This window comes from Branchiostoma floridae, chromosome 5 (assembly GCF_000003815.2).
Source record: "Branchiostoma floridae strain S238N-H82 chromosome 5, Bfl_VNyyK, whole genome shotgun sequence".
Taxonomy (NCBI): Eukaryota; Metazoa; Chordata; class Leptocardii; order Amphioxiformes; family Branchiostomatidae; genus Branchiostoma; species Branchiostoma floridae.
Genome location: NC_049983.1, coordinates 10,879,908 through 10,899,649, shown reverse-complemented (window position 1 = coordinate 10,899,649; position 19,742 = coordinate 10,879,908). Strand labels below are relative to the sequence as shown.

General features: G+C 42.5%; 2 protein-coding genes and 1 pseudogene across 2 annotated transcripts; all 3 read right to left on the bottom strand.

Moving 5' to 3' along the window:
* Nucleotides 1–843: 843 nt before the first annotated feature.
* Nucleotides 844–9,722, bottom strand: LOC118416436 (annotated as a pseudogene).
* Nucleotides 9,723–12,277: 2,555 nt separating this feature from the next.
* Nucleotides 12,278–14,016, bottom strand: LOC118416167 (alpha-2,8-sialyltransferase 8B-like). Its single transcript, XM_035821246.1, has 3 exons — nt 13,823–14,016; nt 12,888–13,403; nt 12,278–12,578 (listed from the first exon to the last, which is right to left on the bottom strand). Exons 1-3 carry the CDS (start codon nt 14,014–14,016, stop codon nt 12,278–12,280), a joined length of 1,011 nt encoding a protein of 336 aa, XP_035677139.1.
* A 3,906-nt stretch (nt 14,017–17,922) lies between these two features.
* On the bottom strand, nt 17,923–19,651 carry LOC118416087 (enoyl-CoA hydratase, mitochondrial-like). Its single transcript, XM_035821146.1, has 2 exons — nt 19,404–19,651; nt 17,923–18,999 (listed from the first exon to the last, which is right to left on the bottom strand). The coding sequence occupies exons 1-2, from the start codon at nt 19,617–19,619 to the stop codon at nt 18,328–18,330; spliced, it is 888 nt and encodes a 295-aa protein (XP_035677039.1). The 5' UTR covers nt 19,620–19,651; the 3' UTR covers nt 17,923–18,327.
* Between the last annotated feature and the right edge of the window lie 91 nt (nt 19,652–19,742).

Genomic DNA, 19,742 nt, shown 5'->3' with positions numbered 1-19,742 from the left:
ATTTCCCAAATATGTGCAAGGTTTTCTACAGAAACAGAGTTTAGATTGGACATATATACAGAAGGTGTGTCTATCTGGTAGCATGTATGATTGCGACCACTCACTGTAATTAACTTAATTGATAAATGCATAAAACCTACTCACGATTTCAATACTTCAGAGTTCAGACGCAAACGACGTAAAAATGCCAGTAATTCAGCTTTGGTTTTGAAGATAGACCGACAACCTTCATGATCTGTTTTGAAAGCGTGCCTATGCTTTACAGGTAAACGATATAATTGACGGTAAAGGTCAGTAGGGTCGCAGCATAACCGGTTAGATTTGTTTCCAAACAGTCGACATGGAAGGAACCACCGCAAACACGGGGGGTACGTAGTTATAATGCTGTCAAACGTATCGTGATCGACATTTTACGACATACAAAACTAGTGCAGATGACAGCGGGACCGTACGCGTATTGCTATCGGAAATGTCCTTTACAGCCCAGAGACTCGTCAGAAAAGCTATTTCTGTTGTATGGCGCCAGGCTTTTCGTGACAGATTACATCATTGCCTTGAATCTCACTTTTACGAATACGATGCAGTCGCATGAACTAAAGGCTCCTTGCATGAACGTAACCCTGGGACTCCACCATAAGGCGCATAAACATCTTTAAGTTAGTAAATGTCTAATTCTGTACCTGATTTGTTGATTATATACAATGTTGCTATAGCTTTCATAATCTACATTGCGGATTTCCATCTACAGTGACGTATAAGGTGATTTCGATCTGGCATCAGTTTCACAGAGAATTTACACGTGATAGATATGGATGACAGACACTATATGTAAGGCGACCAAAGTAGTGTGCTCGTGTAGAAACGTGGTTACGTCTCCCCGCATGGGCCGACTTGCATCTTCAGCGCACCCTGTCTATGTAGATCCCTGAAAAAGTCGTATTCTCGATCCATGTGGTGATGGCCTTTGTTCACTTCAATAGGTTTAATATAATCTCCCGGGTAGTAGTGATAAGGGATAGATACATTCTTCGCATCTTCTTGAAATGGAAAGAAGCCGTACAAGTAAGGGTGGTCACAGAACGTTGTCGCCATCAGAACGGTCACAAGTCCCGTGGTAGGACTCCCATTCATTTTCCTATTTATTCTGGTCGCCTATTCGCCCGGATGTTAGACACGTGATCCATCCATTGTATAAATATGCAGATTAGAGGCATCTCGTCACTCATCAGGCCGCCTCCAACCACGGCTGGAGCTGAAGCGACGGCTCCTTCGCAAAGCAGACAAAACTTCCCGAGGCGGCAAGATTTGCGTTTGGACGCCGCAGGGTGGTACGAGTCAACCCGAGGACTCCGGCGGCCACGGCGTGGTTACCGTCAGGTCGACGTTTGTTCTTTCCACGGAAGGTTTGGTGTCGGTTTCCAGTGGTCGGTCGGTACATTTTCTGCGCTTCTCCCGTATTTTAAAATTTCTTTTCGTGTATTGTTGCGTATTTTCTTCTAGCATGCCTGGAATTTCTGAGTACCGGCTGTTCGTTCTAATTTGCATTTCTATCGCCTATTCGTATGTATGAGCTTCTGAGCGGCGGGGCAGGAAAGATCCTGGTGCAGAGGACGGCTGCTTTACACCTTTTTTTCTCGTTTTACAGTTTCTTCCCTTTTATCCTAGGCCTGGTCGAGTTTAGGACGCTTTTAGTTCACGTTGGCGTTTTGGCTCCGCGTGGAGCTGAGTGATTGTTGTGTGATTTCGTGACCTTGTGTATGTTTTCCGAGCAGGGCCCGACAGCCACTCCAAGCAGATAATTGGTGCCCACATGGCGAGCTGGTGATTCTCCGGAATTCTTTTGTCCTCGCTATGTTTTGGTATCCACTAGCACTCTAATCCTCTGCGCAAGAAAGCTGTGGGTGTTGGCATTTAATGCTGAGGCGTGGAGCAGAACGAGTTTCCAGATTTTTATGTCATTTTCTGATTTCCGTGAATTTTTCAGGCAGGAACAGAGGACGACAATGGCATGATCCAGGAGGCAAGATGGCGACCCCCCTTGGTTTCTTTGTTTTAGGATTACATGTCACCCTTCTGGGAGAGCCTGGCGTAGCGTTCAGCCAACCCATCTGAGCTTGGAAGGCTGCAGTTGGTACGATTTGGGTGTCATTTTCCGTTTTTGTGGCCAGGTAGAATTTTTCTTTTGCTTTCCTAGTTTGAACGTCGAGGCTGTGTTGGGGTTTCCTGCTACCATTTGTTTTAGTTTGCATGTGTATGAGTGTGCACCTGTAAGGCGTGTGGTGACTGAGTTGTGGACACGCGTGGCCCACGACTACTCCACGTAACGCGGCTCGCTCGCATGTGGGATCTGGGCGGTATGGAAGTTGCGTATGTTTTAGACTTGTCTGTCTGGGACCGGACCTGTTGCCGGGCGCCCGTCCCTCCCCACCATCTCATGATTCACGTGTTGTTCATACAGGTCTGACGCTCTCCCCCTCCGACAGCAGGGATGCGCGGGACACACCACTGCCAGCTACGGGACACGCCGCCATCAACCTCGCCAGAGGTTGTTCAAGATGGCGGCGAAGCGTAACGTGTGATACGGAGCTCCCGCCATACCGGGCCGTTTGACTCCAATTCTTTCTTATTCCGACATTTTGTGGCATCCAGTGTTGTTACTGTCTCCTTCTCCAGTCAATGCCGGGTAGAAAGCAACCTAAGAGGAAACGCAGACCTACTTCTGGAGACTCTGTCGCGCAAGATTCAGAGGATAGCAGCATGGCATCGCAGGTATCCCTGACCAGTATCGCTGCACACCTGAGTGAATTTGCATCTAAAACATCTGCGAGCTTTGACAAGTTAAATGCCTCAATTCATCACTTGGGTGAAGACGTGAAGTCTCTGCGTCAGGAAGTTGTTTCTCTTCAGCAGAGCGTATCCTTCGCTCACGACGAGATCGATACCCTCAAACAAGAAACTTCCACCAAAACCAAGAAAATGGAAGAGCGCGTCATCGCCCTCGAGGAGAAACTGCTGTTATCGGAGCTCTATTCCAAGAAGCAAAATCTTCTCTTCTGGGGTGTACCGGCCGAGACAGAAGAAGATGTAGTTGAGAAAACCTACAAATTCATGGAGGATAACCTGAAGGTGGCCAACGTCAAGAGTATCGCCTTTGTTAACGTCCACCGTCTACCCAAGATGCGCGGCAACCCAGTCATCGCCAAGTTTGTTTCCATGACGGATCGCGATCTTGTTCTGCGCCACGCATATCGTCTCCAGCCGAAGTCTGGCATCGGTGTCAGTGTTCACCTTCCTATCCCCATCCAGAAGGCGAAAGAGCGGCTAAAGACGGCCTTTCATGATGCAAGGAGCAAGGACCTTAAGCCCAAGTTCAAACTTGATGGTGTCACTATGTACCTCTGCGTTGCGGGAGGGAAGAAGTTCAAAACACCTGAGGACTACTTCAACTAGACTCCTTCTCCGTTAAGTATCTGCTTTATCTAAACTTATGATGGCCTGGTAACGGCGGCCCTGAATGTCATGTATATTTGTTAGGGCTCTTCTCAACAGTTGTGCCGGAAACAGTTTGCCATTTTGTGTTGTTATGTGCGTTTATATTCTCATGTGTGTGCCTGTCCCACCTACCCTTTCCCAAGCCAGAATTATCGTAAATTTCACTATACATGTAACTTTTGATTATGGTTAATCTACCTACTGCCCAAGGGTTTAGGAGGACCTCGGGAGACAATAAATGTTTGACTTTCATGCACGTTAATGTAAACAGTATTGTTGCTGGATCTAAACTTGATGAAATCTCGGCGATCGTATCTGATTATGATATTGACATTGTTGCTGTCACAGAATCCTGGCTTGGAGATTCCATTGAGTCAGATGATATCTCATTAGATGGCTTCCAACCTCCCATCCGTCGTGACAGAAATCGTCACGGAGGGGGAGTTCTCATTTATATTTCAAATACTATTCCTTGTAAAAGACGAGATGATCTTGAAGTTATCTCGTCCGAATGTGTTTGGTTGGAACTCCAGATTGGCATCTTTAAAATTTTGTTTGCTACTTACTATCGTCCACCTGGTCAGAATATTTCCATGACTAATGACTTCATGGATCAATTCATTGACTCTGTCAGTACGGCGCATTCTGAGCGCCCAGATGCCATTGTTGTGACTGGTGATTTTAATTCCAAACACAATGAGTGGTGGCACCTGGACCCAGTTAATTATGCCGGTGCTAAATTACGCCAAGCTACTCAGATTGTAAATCTTCAACAGATCATCACCGAACCGACCTGTGACCTCTCACAGTCTCCCTCGTTGATTGACTTAATTTTTACCGATTCACCTGAGTTCTTTACAAAAACGTCTGTTTTATCCCCCCTGTCCAATTGTCACCACTCTCCTATTATTGGTTACATGAGTTTTCTTGTCTCTGTTCCAAAACCATATTCTCGAACTTTTTGGGACTTTAGTAATATCGATAATGATTCTCTTACTTTCTTCCTGTCAGATCCCAAGTGGTTTGATATATACGGATGCGGAACAGTTGATGAAGCAACTAGTAAGCTTGTACAACTTATTCTAGAGGCAAAATATAGCTGCATTCCTCATAAGACTATAACTATCAAACCTAATGACAAACCCTGGATGTCATCCAACATCAGGAAATTAATGCACTTACGAGATAAGTTTCATAAAAAAGCTAAAAAATCTAATTTTTCTGCTGATTGGATTGCATATCGAAACATTCGTAACAAATTGACCAACAAAATCTCCAAGGCCAAGTTTGACTATGAATCTCGTTTGGCTCAATCTCTTTCAAACCCCTCAACAGCCCCCAAGAAATGGTGGCATATTGTTAAAAAGTTTTATAAACGTAATTCTTTCAGCACCATACCTCCGCTATTGAATGGCTTAGTATCCATTGTTGACTCGTATGAAAAAGCTTGCATTTTCAATGACTTCTTTGCTTCTCAGTCAACAATAGACACATCCAATGCCGCCCTTCCTGATCTGACCTTTCTCACCAGTGAGAAATCAACATACATTTCAACTACGTCTGATGAGGTTGAAATGCTTATCGGTTGCTTAGAGTCCTCAAAGGCTCATGGCTATGATGACATCGATAATCGTTTTCTTAAGTTGATAGCACCCTTTATTTCTGATAAATTAGCGTATGTTTTTAATTTGTCTTTGTCCCATGGTATCTTCCCTAATGTATGGAAAAAAGCAAATGTTATTCCAATCTTTAAAAAAGGTGACTCTCGTGACAAAACAAATTACCGTCCTGTTTCGCTGCTGCCATCTTTGTCAAAAATCCTGGAGAAAATTGTATATAAACATGTTTATAATCACCTAATTTCCAATGACTTATTGTACACTTTCCAATCTGGATTTATGAAAAATGACTCTACAACTTGTCAGCTCGTTTACATATGTAACTTAATTCTAGAAGCACTTGACAAAGGAAAAGAGGTACGTGCAGTTTTTTTAGATTTCTCTAGAGCTTTCGACAAGGTATGGCACACCGGTCTTATTTTTAAACTCCAACAATACGGTATTGAAGGTCCTTTATTGAACTGGTTTTCTAGTTATTTATCGGAAAGACTGCAAAGAGTAGTTCTTGATGGTCAAGCTTCTCCTTGGAGAGAGATCGGTGCCGGTGTCCCACAAGGTTCCGTGTTAGGCCCACTTCTTTTCATCATATATATTAATGACATTGTAAACGAATTAGATTCCCTTCCTTTTTTATTCGCAGATGACAGTTCTTTGTTGGAGATTGTTGAAAATCCATACACGTCTGCACACAGGCTTAATTCCGATTTATCCAAAATTTTGGCATGGTCAAACACATGGTTGATGGATTTAAATCCTTCCAAGAGAGAAGAAATGTGTTTTACCACTAAAAAGAGTCCTCAATACCACCCTCCACTTTTTCTTGGAACTGCCGAAATTGTTAGTGTCTCATCTCATAAACACATTGGTACTATCTTAACTTCTGATATGTCTTGGAACAACCACTTGAACAATATATGTAGTAATGTTTCGAAGAGGGTTAATGTTTTTAAATGTCTTAAGTTCAAACTTCCCCGCCATGTTTTACAAACTATATACAAGTCTTTTATCCGTCCTAGTCTGGAATATGCAGACGTAGTTTGGCATGGCTGTTCAGCAGAACAATCCTCCCTTTTAGAGAGAATTCAATACCAATGTTCCATAGTAGTGTCAGGAGCCATTAAAGGGTCTTCTTATTCCAATGTATGTGAGGAATTGGGGTGGGAGTCGCTCTCCAGCAGACGACATAACCACCGTTTATTGTTGTTCTATAAGATTGTCAACGGCCTAACACGGAACTATCTCCTTGAGTTGCTTCCCCGCGAAATAACTCAAACAACCTCTTATAACTTAAGAAACAAATTTAATTTTAGACTTTCAAGGTATTCAACTAATAGACTTAGTAAATCCTTTGTCCCGTATTGCGTAAGTCACTGGAACGAACTAGACTCCAGCGTTCGCTGTCTGAGATATCCAATGTTTCGTAGTTACCTTACCAAACTAGTTCGGCCCAATAGTCCTTTACACTTCTCGTCCGGGCCCCGATACACCTGCGCCCTTCTCGCTCGATTTCGCATTGGTACCTACGGACTTAATCATTCTCTTTTCAAACGAGGTTTGGTTCCAAGCCCATCATGTGTCTGTGGGTGCCAATCCGAAACTATTTATCACTATTTATTTGATTGCCCTTTGTTTGATAAACATAGAACGGTTCTTTTAAACAATATATCTAATTTAACTGACCACTTGCTTGATTTTGACACCATTTCCGACAATCTGAAACTTTCTATAGTTCTTAGAGGTTCGCCTACATTCAATGCTGAAATCAATTCCAAGCTTATGTTATTCACTCAAAAGTTCATTGATCTAACTCAGCGTTTTTAGTCATATTGTCATATTTCATGCTATGTAGAATTTACTACATTTATACATCATTGAATTGTGTACTTTGTACATGGGGTGGGTAGGGGTGTTTTGTGCACACACGATGTTAGTCGATTAGTTTGTTCAATTATTGTTTTCTAATGTTGTTATATCTGTATTCATGTATTCAAATGTATGTTAAGTGGCACTGTTAAAATAAGTTTTTTAACTTGAGTGCAGTGTCACTTTGTCCTGTCTGCTTTTATGTTGAATAAAAAAAAAAAAAAAAAAAAAAAAACCTCGCCAGATGTGCGGCCATGGGACCCGTCGGTGGCATGCACAAGCTACAGCAGCAGAGAGGGGACAAGACGCGCCAGGGAACCTGTTAGGCTGTGATGTTTTTTCTTTGTGAACCTTGTTTCTTTCACCGATTAGAGTTGTTGAAAACAGATACCAAAGTCCGAGGAGGTGGCTTCAGGGCGCAGCGCTATGAGGAACAGCAGTTTGAGGATCAGGCCCGGCTGGCGTTCCGGTCCCCAACACCGCCCAGCCCGCCAGTTCATCCAACTTCACCGGCAGCCCAAGGAACGGACTGTGAGTCTTTTGGTTTCCTTTGTTAGGCAGGTTTTCCGCCCTCTTTTCTTAATTTGTGAAATTCGTTTTCCAGTGCGATGGGGTGCCGCGGAATGCTGGATTGTTCGGAATTATTCGAGTAACCCTGTGTTAGCCTGACGTCCTTGTGAATAACACGTCGAGTTACTCGTTTGTTTCTAACGTTATTCCAGTGCGGGGATCCGAGAAGGTGTAGGACGGTGTATCCTTTCTCAGTACGGTGGAATATCATTCAGTGCGACGGGGTGCCGCGGAAAGCTGAATGATTCGGAAAGTATGCAGTTGTTTTAGCCGGTGTGGCATTATCCAGCGCGAAGGGTTTCCGCGGAAAGCTGGGCGATCCACAAAAAAAAAAAAAAAAAAAAAAAAAAAAAAATTGTGCACGTTTTTCGTGACACACTGTGACGACATCCAGTGCGAAGGGGTTCCGCGGAAAGCTGGACGATCCGAGAAGTCTTGTACGATTTATCTACTTTTGTGACTTAATCCAGTGCGATGGGTTCCCGCGGAAGGCTGGATGATTTGTTAAGCGGAAGTGCGTAAGGACCTGGGCCGGACTGAGGCCTGGCTAAGGAGTGTGCGCGGGAAACGGGCTGTGTGGACAGAAGTGAGCAGCATGACGTGCGTTTGTGCACAAATGATTTTGTATCGCACAGCGCTGATTTACCAGATGCAGTGCAGAGCACGGTTCAGTTATGTTTGGTTTTCTCTTCATGGTTTGACCGATGTGTAAGATTAGAGTGGGTTGATTAGCGTTGGGTAAACGAGAGAGAATACTTAGGAATGTGTGGTTTTACGTAGCGATAAAGTTTAGAGAAGGGCAAGATGAAGTGAGGGTGACAAGTCGACAGGAATAAGAAAGGGATAAGATGAGTAAGGGGAGAAGAAAGGTGAAAGAGCGAAGATAAGGATGGGAAGTTGAGAGAGGGACAAGATAGGAGATGATTTGAAAGAGTGAACAGGAAAAGGAGTGAGAAGATATCTTCGGAGAGTGTCTTCGGAGGAAGATACTAGGTGACAGGAAAGGAAAGGCTCTGAAGCCAGAGAGGGCAAAGGCGGAAGACGACGATTCCCCATCACTTTATAACGGAGGGCGGATAGATGACCAGGACAAATAGGATACTATTTATTCTGGTCGCCTATTCGCCCGGATGTTAGACACGTGATCCATCCATTGTATAAATATGCAGATTAGAGGCATCTCGTCACTCATCAGGCCGCCCTCCGACCACGTCTGGAGCCTGAAGCGACCCACCCGCCCAGCCCTCGGTAAGTTTTTCTGCTTTGCGCGGAATTAGACGCCCGCTCGTAGGCGGTCGTCTCAGCGCATAGGTGACTTTAGGCTCCAGACGACGATTCCCCATCACTTTATAACGGAGGGCGGATAGATGACCAGGACAAATAGGATACTATTCGCTATCCTGGACGCAATACTGGAGATGAGAAAAAAAGAGACAATGATAGGTTCCCTTTATGTTTCATCTTTCATGTAGGAAAAACTGGTAACTGGAGGCATGTAAATTTTTTAAAGATCTTATCCTACACGTATTACAAGGCACACGTGTAGCATTCATAACAATTGCCCAAGTTGTAAATAGTACAATATTGGAAATTTGCCATTTCCAAAACGTCCATTAACATGTTTAATTTGTAAGTAGTGTATGCATATTTAGAAACCAACACTTACGGATTGATTTCGCCTCTCATCCATTCCCTGGTAGAGTATAAGGAAAAATAGAGATGATACTTCTTCCCCACACTTTTGATTCTACGTTTGGACGTTTTGTCCGTCACCAGGGTAGTGCCACCGATGTTCCTCAGGCGACTCTCGTACACATCCTGGGTTCTATTTTTCAAACTTGCAGAGCTCCGAAACCGTTTCGGTGTGCTGAGGTTGAGTACTGTCATACTGGTTCGTTCACCAACGTCTTTTTCGTATCCTCTGACAGGAGGTATGTCAATCCTTATGACGTAATCCTTGGAATCAATCTCGGCACCACAACGGCTTTCCAGAAGCACACCGCTATTGCCAACCACAGCACACGTGTTGTAGTGACCAATGTAAGTGCTGTAGTCTGTCTGGCAGTGTACATTGGAAAGGCTTGTTTCGTTTTCTTCACATTTAACAGTTTTGTATAGGGCCAAGTTTTCCATCTTTACACCCTTTACGAGATGAACGTCAGGATGCAGTTTCTTTGTAAAATTTCTGAAAGATATTTACAAAAGTTGTTCAATCTTTATCATTGCTAGACATTTTTATCTCAATGAAAAATGGATGTAACATTACTGTTTTGGTATGAATTATGTGTGAGGGAATATGGCAAGATCCGCTGGATGGATTTCGATGGTATTTAGTAGGTGGGTAGGTGGAGTGAAGATAATACCTACTGACTGATTTTACAAAACCGTCCATGCAAATGCACAATCTGAGAACTGTGCTCACCTGACTTTCACCATGACCTCAGGTCTGAATTGCCATGCTGCATCAGGTGCCAAGGATCCAAAGTGTAGCTTTGACTGAGAGGATGTTGAAATATCCTTTTTTTTGTTCGCTGATGTAGCTGCGGTTGCCCGAGGAAGTGTTCCAGCGGGGTGGATCCGGAGAGCTGTTCTGTTCTCTATCCGACGCAACGGGACTTGTGGCATCATGTGTAACGAGTCCCTGGTTTCAGGGATAAAGTGTATACATTGTACCAAACACTTTTGCATTGTTTAATAACAATCCACACGTTTTCTCTCTCAAATACAATGAAATCAGTATTTAACAAAGGCTGAACCGAATATTGGGCGAATCTTTGTTGCTTTGTATTGGAGAAAAAGTTAATATTCTTATCACAAATGTACTGTACTTCGCCAGTCACTAGTACTATTCAAGCAATGCCTTCAATGTACAAACACATATCCAATCAAAAGTGTCTAAAGCGACGTCCTCACTCAAGGTATCTTCAAAGGAAGTTGTCACAGTACACATACAACCAGTATAGATAGGATTCATTATGCTTGTGTCAGTGGCACAGATAATTTAACGGATATCGATTACGTAGGCATTAAGTTGCCACTATTCGTGCAAAGATGGTCACCTAATATACGGCATCGAAGTTCATGATTAGATTATGATCTTGTCGTTTACCCACTTCCGCTCTGAGGTCGAACTTAAAATCTAAAACCATATCACACGACAGCTTTTGTATTAGATATTTATACCTCAAGACTAGACGACCAAACTATTCTACAAAATTAATGCATTTTGTTACCTCCACAACGCTGCCTGTAGAATATATACTGCTGTAAACATTACTGTACAGACGATGAATGTGGTCAGTACTCTGCTCGTCTTTGTTGAACGCAAACCGACACCCCTGTTCTCTGGACGCCAGCTCACAACTTCTGTTGCCGCCATGGCCACACTTGCAGTACCTAATCGGTGTGATTTATTCTTCGTTATTTTCTGACAAGTTCAAAGTTTACATTCTCCGCACCCAGCTCCCTTTTGACAAAAAGCCTTTAAGTTTCTTGGTTTCATAACACGTTTTTGTTTGCTCTATTTGGGGATGTAAGTTAGTCAGTAGTTCTTGGAGAAAGTGTACATTTCCCAAATATGTACTGTGCTTTCTACAGAAACAGGGTTAGAGATTAGATTCAACATAAACAGAAGGCGTTTCCACCTGAGAGCATTCTATAATTGCGATCACTCACTCACCAGTGGCCACGTCAATGTCTATTATAAAAATAAACAATCGACGGTCCCACATAGCTACACCATAGACTGTTCCCATTTACATTTATAGTTTTCAGACGAATGAATGTACAGTTCTCACGTGTATTATGACAGAACGGTGTCATATTTGTAAGCACATATTACAATGATATGCCGACGTGTATTTTATTTATAGAGTCCTGCCACGTTATGACATCGTCCACATGTAATGACTTTTCTGCACAATGACTTTTCTGAATAAAGAGATTTCATTTTTCGTTTGAGTTCATATTCTACTTTCAGAATCAAACATGACCATGTAGTGTTAATGAAAGACAGTGTAAAAACTACTCACGTTTTCAGACTCAAACGATGATAAGATGCCAACAATTCAGCTTTGGTTTTGAAGACAGACTGACAACGGCCATGATCTTGAAAGCGTGTTTTTATAGGCAAACGACATAATTAACGGTTAAGGTCAGTAGGGTTGCAGGATAACCGGTTAGATTTGTTTCTGAACAGTCGACATGGACGAAACCACCGGGGAGTATACCAGTTAGTTTGCATCGTGGACGACCGTCGTCACGACACACGCAAAATAGCGCAGTGATCGAGAGGTCACCTCGCCTGGGTACCATCCGTATAGTAGTCCACTCCTGGACTGGGCGTGTAAATGCGCAAATACATTGTCATGCATTCAGTAGTCCGTTCATATGTTCGCTTCTGGAATACCAGAGTCGCAACTCGCACCTGTATAAAGTGTATAGTGTAAAAAGAGTTCGGCGACCTCATACCTCCATGAAATATTTAAAGCGTTTGTAGATCTAGATGCTATGCAAATAACTTGAATATTTACATAATCTATGCATTTTGATGTTCGGCCTTGATTAGCTTACACATGTCACAAATCCGATCATTTATCATTAAGCGGTTATAAATTTTGAAAGAAAGCGATGCGACACAAGTTCAACTAGTCATGATATAATATTGGTATGCATGAAACACATACACTTATGTACAAAGATAAGGTGACTAAAGCAGTGTGCTATAAACGTCTTTATTTCTCCTCGCATGAACCGACATGCATCTTCAGCACGCCCTGCTTATGTAGATTCCTAAAGAAGTTATATTCTCGCGCCATGTTATGACGGCCTCCCTCATTCTGTTTGATAGGTTTGATGTACATGTAGTCTCCCGGATAGTAGTGATAAGGGATAGGTGTATCCTTCGCATCTTCTTGGAATGGGAAGAAGCCGTACAAGAAAGGGTGGTCACAGAACGTTGTCGCCATCAGAACGGTCACCAGTCCCGTGGTAGGATTCCCGCCCATTTTCCTGTTCGCCAACCTGGACGCAATTCTGGAGGTGAAATTAAAACAGTAGAAATAGGAACAATTTTGTCTATGTTACTTCAGACTGACATGCAGAACTGGTAACTGGGGAATGGTATTTGCCATAGTCATGACTTAAACAGTGTTTCCTACACCTATCTATAACCCAATACGTTTTGCATACGATTTTATATATTTTTTTTCTTTTCAACTTTTTTTAACGTTGAAAATTATATTCTCTTCAAGAGCACACTGAGACAATCTGTATCACATGGAGTATGCATAAAAATAAGAATGATTGAAACGTGGATACACATCTTAAGAAACCAACACTTACGGATTGATCCCTCGTCTTAAGCTTCCTTTGACAGTGTACCAAGAAAATGGGAGATGATACTTTCTTGCCAAACTCATCATTCTGCGTCTTGACCTTTTATCCGTCACCAGGGCAGTGCCACCAATGTTCCTAAGGTGACTCTCGACTCCCTGTGTTAAATTTTTTAAACGTGCAAACCGCTGTAACCGTTTCGGTGCGCTGAGGTTGAGTACCGTCATGCTGGATCGTCTGCCAACGTCTTTTTCATATCCTATGACGGGGGGTATGTCAATCCTTATGACGTAATCCTTGGAATCAATCTCAGCACCACAACGACTTCCCAGAAGCACGCCGCTATTGCCAACCACAGCACACGTGTTGTAGTGACCAATGTTAGTGCTGTAGTCTGTCTGGCAGTGGATATCGGAAGTGCTTGTTTCGTTTTCTTCACATTTAACAGTTTTGTCTAGGGAAAAGTTTTCCATCTTTATACTCTTTACGAGATGAACGTCAGGATGCAGTTTCTTTGTAACATTTCTGGAAAAAATTCAAAAAAGATGTGACATTACGAGAGGTATGGCTGTAGCTCTAATGCCATCAAAGTGCACACACTCAGTAGTACCCTTCCAGTTACCTACAACAACTTTATATTTTTCATGAAGGTATGAGGTCTTCGAACTCTTATTCATTATGTGGCTACGATCAACTATTCATATTTTATAGAAAGGTGACAAACCATTCTCCAACAATTCCAGTACATGAACTGATTTCGACAGAAATTACCTAGCCTGGTATCCAGCCGTAATATAGCCCCCGAGTCTCTTCTCTCCTCTTTGTAATTGCAAAGAGGAGAGGAGAGACTCGGGAGCTATATTACGGCTGTCGGATACCAGGCTAGAGATTACTTACTGACTGATTTTACAAGAGTCAAAACCGTCTATGCGAACTGTGCTAACCTGACTTTCTCCATGGCCTCAGGTTTGAATTGCCATTCTGCATCTGGTGCCAAGGATCCAAAGTGTAGCTTTGACCGAGTGGAGGTTGAAACACCTATTTTCATGTTTGCTGCGGTTGGTCGAGGAAGTGTTCCAGCGGGGTGGATCCGGAGAGCTGTTCTGTTCTCTATCCGACGCAACGGGACTTGTGGCATCATGTGTAACGAGTACCTGGTTGCAGGGATAAAGTACAATTTTTTGTATATGCATTGAATTATGTACTTGCAGCAACACTTTTGCATTGGTGGATAACCATCTATATTTTGTTTTCTCAAATACAATTAGATCAGGATTCAACAAAGGCTGAACCGAATATTGGGCGAATCTTTTGTTGCATTGTTAATATTCCATCAAAAGTGTCCAAAGCGACGTCCTCACCCAAGGTATACTCAAAGGAAGTTGTCACAGTAAACAGGTGACCAGTATAGACTGGATTCATAATGCATGTGTCAGTGGCACAGATAATTTAACGGATTACGTAGCCAAAAACATATCACACTTTCCAAGTAGTCTTCGCGCAAAGATGATCACCAGTACAGGTTTGACCGTAGTCATGTGATCAGAACAAAAATGTACAATATACGACATCAAATTTAAAGTTCATGCATGATTAGATTATGATCTTGTCGCTTAACTCACTCCCGGGGACCCGCCTTGGAGTCGGACTTATGATCTAAAACCATATGGCATGATCGCTTTTGTATTAGATATCCATACCTCAAGACTAGACTATCAAAATATTCTACAAATTTATTTAGATTGTTACCTCCACAACACTGCCTGCAGAATATATATTGCGGTAAATATTACTGTACAGACAATGAATGTCATCAGTCCTCTGCTTGTCTTTGTTGAACGCAAACCGACATCCTTGTCCTCTGGACGCCAGCTCACAACTTCTGTTGTCGCCATGGCCACACTTACAGTACCTAATCCGTGTAAATTATCATCGTTATTAAAATATCATAGTTATTTTCTGACATGCCATCTTCAAAGTTTTTATAACACGTTTTAGCTCAATTTGGGGAATTGAGGTAGTCAGTAGTTCTTGGGAAAAGTATACATTTCTCAAATATGTGCAATGCTTTCTACAGAAACACAGTTTAGATATCAAACGTTTACGTTGGGCATAAACAGCAGACGTGTTTATCTTATTGTCATTGCGATCACTCACTCACTAGTAAACACGGGGCGTCAATGTCTAAAATTACACCATAGAAGTGGTCCCAGCTAGCTTTAAGAAATAGTGTACTATACGTAGTTTCCATTTGAGTGTACTCTTCTTTCATGTCGTATGACAGAAAGGTGGGCAGAAAGTCACACTAGCTTGTCATATTTGTATAAGCAAGTGTTACACAACTTACAATGATAATGCCTGTACTCTGTACGTGTAGCTACTTATTCATCTGTATATCTATATAGGCTCATGTCACGTTACAACATCGTAGAGTTTTACAGGCGTTTCAATTGGTGGTCAGTCCACAATAAAAAGTACCCGTTTTAAATAAAGATAATCTCGTATTTCTCATGAGTTGGCTTTCAGAATCAAACATGACAATGTTGTGTTTATGGAAAATAATGTAGAAGCTACTCACGTTTTCACTACTTCAGACGAAAACGACGTTAACTAGAAAGGCCGATATTTGCTGATGAGCAAATTCGGCAATTTTCACCTCACCCTCCTCCTCATACAATTGACGGTTCTAAAATTGAATATGAACACAAAATCATTCTATGTGAGAGTGGATACTTCATGCTGTACGTTTAAGGTCTTTACCAGAATTACGATACATTCATACTAGTGCTGAACTGTAATCACACATTTATTTCTTGATTACAACATGTACACTACTATGATTCACACATTAACGAAGAAGGCACCGTTGTTCTTCAAGAAAGAAAACATTTATTTCACAAAAGGAACTTGTTTCGTTTTTTTTTTTCTGCAGGAACAACACGTTATGCGACATAGTAGTAATACATACCCACAGCGGACAATGGCGTGCTTGTGATTTGAAGTTTTCCTGCTTATTTACACATGTCAAGGGCAGTTAATCTACTTATCTAAGGTTGTCACCAGCTTTATCAATCTGCATGTAGGAAAACCTTACTAAACAAACTGCACTACAGCTAAAAGTCTTTATATCAAAATATGCTAATTAGAGTTGTGCTAATTAACCGTTTTCAGCTAAGTGTATGTAGATCTGTAAAACCCAATTGGATATTATGGTTGCACTGCAATGACATGATAAATACAAACACATATTAAGTTTTGCAGCCTGTGTTCAGACTAGAAAAGAAGGATCACAGTCAGTTTTTACACGTAAGATTAGTTAGCTGATACATATACGTTCATTAACAAAGCCAATTAGCCACTTAATGTATGCACCAAGTCTGTTTATGTATTCACATGTTTTGTATGCTTTTGTCTAAAAAAGAATGCAGTAATTGCAGTAATCATATGCCTGTCATAACCTTAAAGTCCCATTTATTTTGCACATAAACTAATTAGTACATGGTTATTTAATCCGTACCATACCTACAGTATGGTGGAGTGAAATAAAATGCCAATAATTCAGCCTTCAGGTAGCTTTGAAGTTAAGCCAGCTTTGGTTTTGCTAATGACAACGTTCATGATCCGTTTTGAAAGAGTGGCTTAATAAGTAAACCGTAAAGGTCAGTAGGGTCGAAGGAAAACCGGTTAGATTTGTTTCTAGACAGTCGACAAGGACCAACTGACCACCGCAAACATGTAGTTAGTTTATCAAACTGAGGACTAGAAAATTCGCAGGACTAGACAAGATCCCAGAATAGCTTCTCAAGGACTCTGCTCCAATCATCGCCAAGCCATTGACGCACATTTACAACTTGTTAATTGCAACGGGCGAAATCCCAAAAGACTTGAAAATGGCAAGAGTCTCCCCTGTTTACAAGTCTGGAAGCAGAGAAATCGTGTCCAACCACCGTGTGGTGTCCGTCTTAAATGTTGTGTCCAAAGTCATAGAGAAAATAGTGCAGCCAGGTCTTGCACTTCATGAACAGTAGTGGCCAGCTTACGCCTTATCAAAGTGGCTTTAGAAAACACCACAGCACCGGTACCGCCGTACTGAAGGTAGTGGAGGATATCAGGGCTGCAATCAACACCCACAAGGTCCTTTTCTTAGACCTACGAAAATGATAGTATGACAATTCAGCATGATGGGGCCCTCACACTGAAACCGAATTAGCAGGAATCAAGCAGAACCAGCTGCAGCGAGAATGAAGTATTTGCAATATTCGTGCTACATTCGGTTGGGAATTCAAAATGGACCTTACAGCCCCTTCACACGAGAAGGAATGAGCCAAAATGCCAGATATAATTTTGGCCACATTCTGGCAGAATTCGAAGTGGCTTGTCGTTTCGGTTCCCCATCGAATGATAGAGATTAAAAAAAAAAAAAACAGTAGAAAGGGGACAGAAAAGTGTAGTTCTTACCATTTATTTTTAGTCTTACTCCACGTGATGCAAAGAAAATCTCCGAGGTAGACACATCCGCCACTGGTATCCATCAGGGTTTGTCATTGTTTACATTGTAAAGTAAACCTCCGATCTTAATGTATTGACATACACGTATCGAACTCGCATTCGCGCTGGTGATTTTTTGGCGAATATTGACTGTTTTTCTTGGCATTTGATCAGCACAGTTTTGCAGAAAATATTAAATGCAATAAATAAATGATGAAACAGATTTTGTTTTCCATGCCAAATCCTTATGAAATATCTTGATTGTGACACAAAAATGAAGCGAAATTTGTTCGGCAGGGTAACTAGCAGGTAGGAACAGCGACCCCTGTCGGAATTGCAGGGTACAACAAGACGAATTTAACAGGTCTGTGTTTGAGGTTTGGTTAATTATTCACCTCCATGTATACGATTACTTGAGTAATACTGGGCTACGTGGCAGCTCACAGCTAACACTGTTTGCAAGCCATTATAACTTTTAGATATTTTATTTTCTGTTCAAAAATATTATAATGACGAATGCTGACAGCACTTCTTTCATAAGGAAAACACGAGACTATACACTGCATCCAGTTTATTTCATCAGTACAAGCTTCAGCCATCCACAGCTACATGTTAGGAATGATTGACATAACTTACACTCATTGTGATGACCATGTTCATGTCAATACTGTGACTTTTTAATGAAACCTCTGTTCTTGTTGTCTAATCTGAGTTACATACATGATTGTCTTCAAACAGGTATCATAGATGCACAGAAAAAATCTTAACTGGCAGAACTTACAGCTATAAGAGAGAATTCTAAGTACTCCTTCAGTTCCATTTTTCATCCAATACACTGTTTGATAAAGACAATCTTTTGGGTCTACTTTCAGGCACATTTATTATGTGATAAATGTTGATATAGAGTAACAGTACACATTTCTTGTGGAGTAAGCTACCCAGGATATGGCAAACTGTATGTTTAGCTATCTGTGAACTCAGCCTTCCTTTTCTCTACAAAAGCTGCCATGCCTTCCTTTCTGTCATTAGTAGCAAAGGAGGCATGGAACAGCCTCTTCTCAAAGTGAACCCCCTCCCTAAGGGTCATCTCTTGTGAGGCATTGACCGCCTCCTTAGCCATGGCCACTACGAGCTTGGAATGACTGGCTATCTTCTCGGCCGCCTTGATGGCCTCGCTGACCAGCTGGTCTGGAGGGAAGACCTTACTGACCAGTCCGGCCTGCTGAGCCTCCTGTGCTGTGATGGGGAGACCGGTCAGTACCATCTCCATGGCGAGGGACTTCCCCACCGCCCGGGTCAGCCTCTGGGTGCCCCCCGCCCCCGGGATGGTCCCCAGGGCGATCTCCGGCTGCCCGAACCTCGCCTTCTCGCTGGCGTAGATGATGTCACACATCATGGCGATCTCGCAGCCGCCGCCCAGTGCGTAGCCGTTCACAGCCGCGATGACGGGCTTGGTCGTATCCGCAAGGTGGGACCAGTTGGAGAGGAAGTTACCGCCGAAGACTTCCTGAAACTTTCGGATAGACATCTCCTTGATGTCGGCACCTGCCGCGAACGCCTTCTGACCCGACCCGGTCAGGACGATACAGCCCACTTCCTTATCTGCTTCAAAGTCCTCAAGTGCAGTCTTGACCTGAGGGAAATGTCAACATAACATTAGTGCTTATAGAAATGTAACATTTTTTCGGTTGAAAGACATGTTTTGTTTATGGCTGTGCAAGTTGTACTTAAGAAAATTTGTGGGTTTCTTTCACAGGTTAACGTTACTGGCAGACAAGAAAACCTGCTCCATCACACAGGTCAATAGTTCAGTAGGCCAAAAGGTGGCACGTGTGGCTTTGTATATTTTATCCAATGAACGGCCTGTCACACCTGAGATCATCTCTATATTGTCTTTGATATCATCTGCTTTAATAATATTGTTATTGTAAAATTAGAAAATCCATCCATAGGTAGGCAAGACACCACACAAACTTAGCGCCCAGTAGGTCAAACGGTGCCACGCCCCCTATCATGGGACTGACGAAACGCACTTACCTCCCCCATCAAGCCGTCGCACAGCGCGTTCAGCGCCTTGGGTCGGTTCAACTCGATCATTCCGACGTTCTGTTTCTCTCCCGCCTTGCTCACATTGATGTACTCAAAATGATGCCCGTGATGACAGGCTCTAGACAGTGCTGGCACGGCGAGGAGGGGAGAAACTGCCGACCTGGCCTGCAGGAGTTTCTGCACGGTGACTCGTAACGCCGCCATCTTGGGAAAGGGACAAACCAGGGCGATTTAGCAAGGGGTTGTCTTTCGAAGATTGGGCCAAATATTGTTTGAAACCCTTACTTTTCCTGGGTTTTGTTACAAAAAGAAATCAAAGTTTCATCA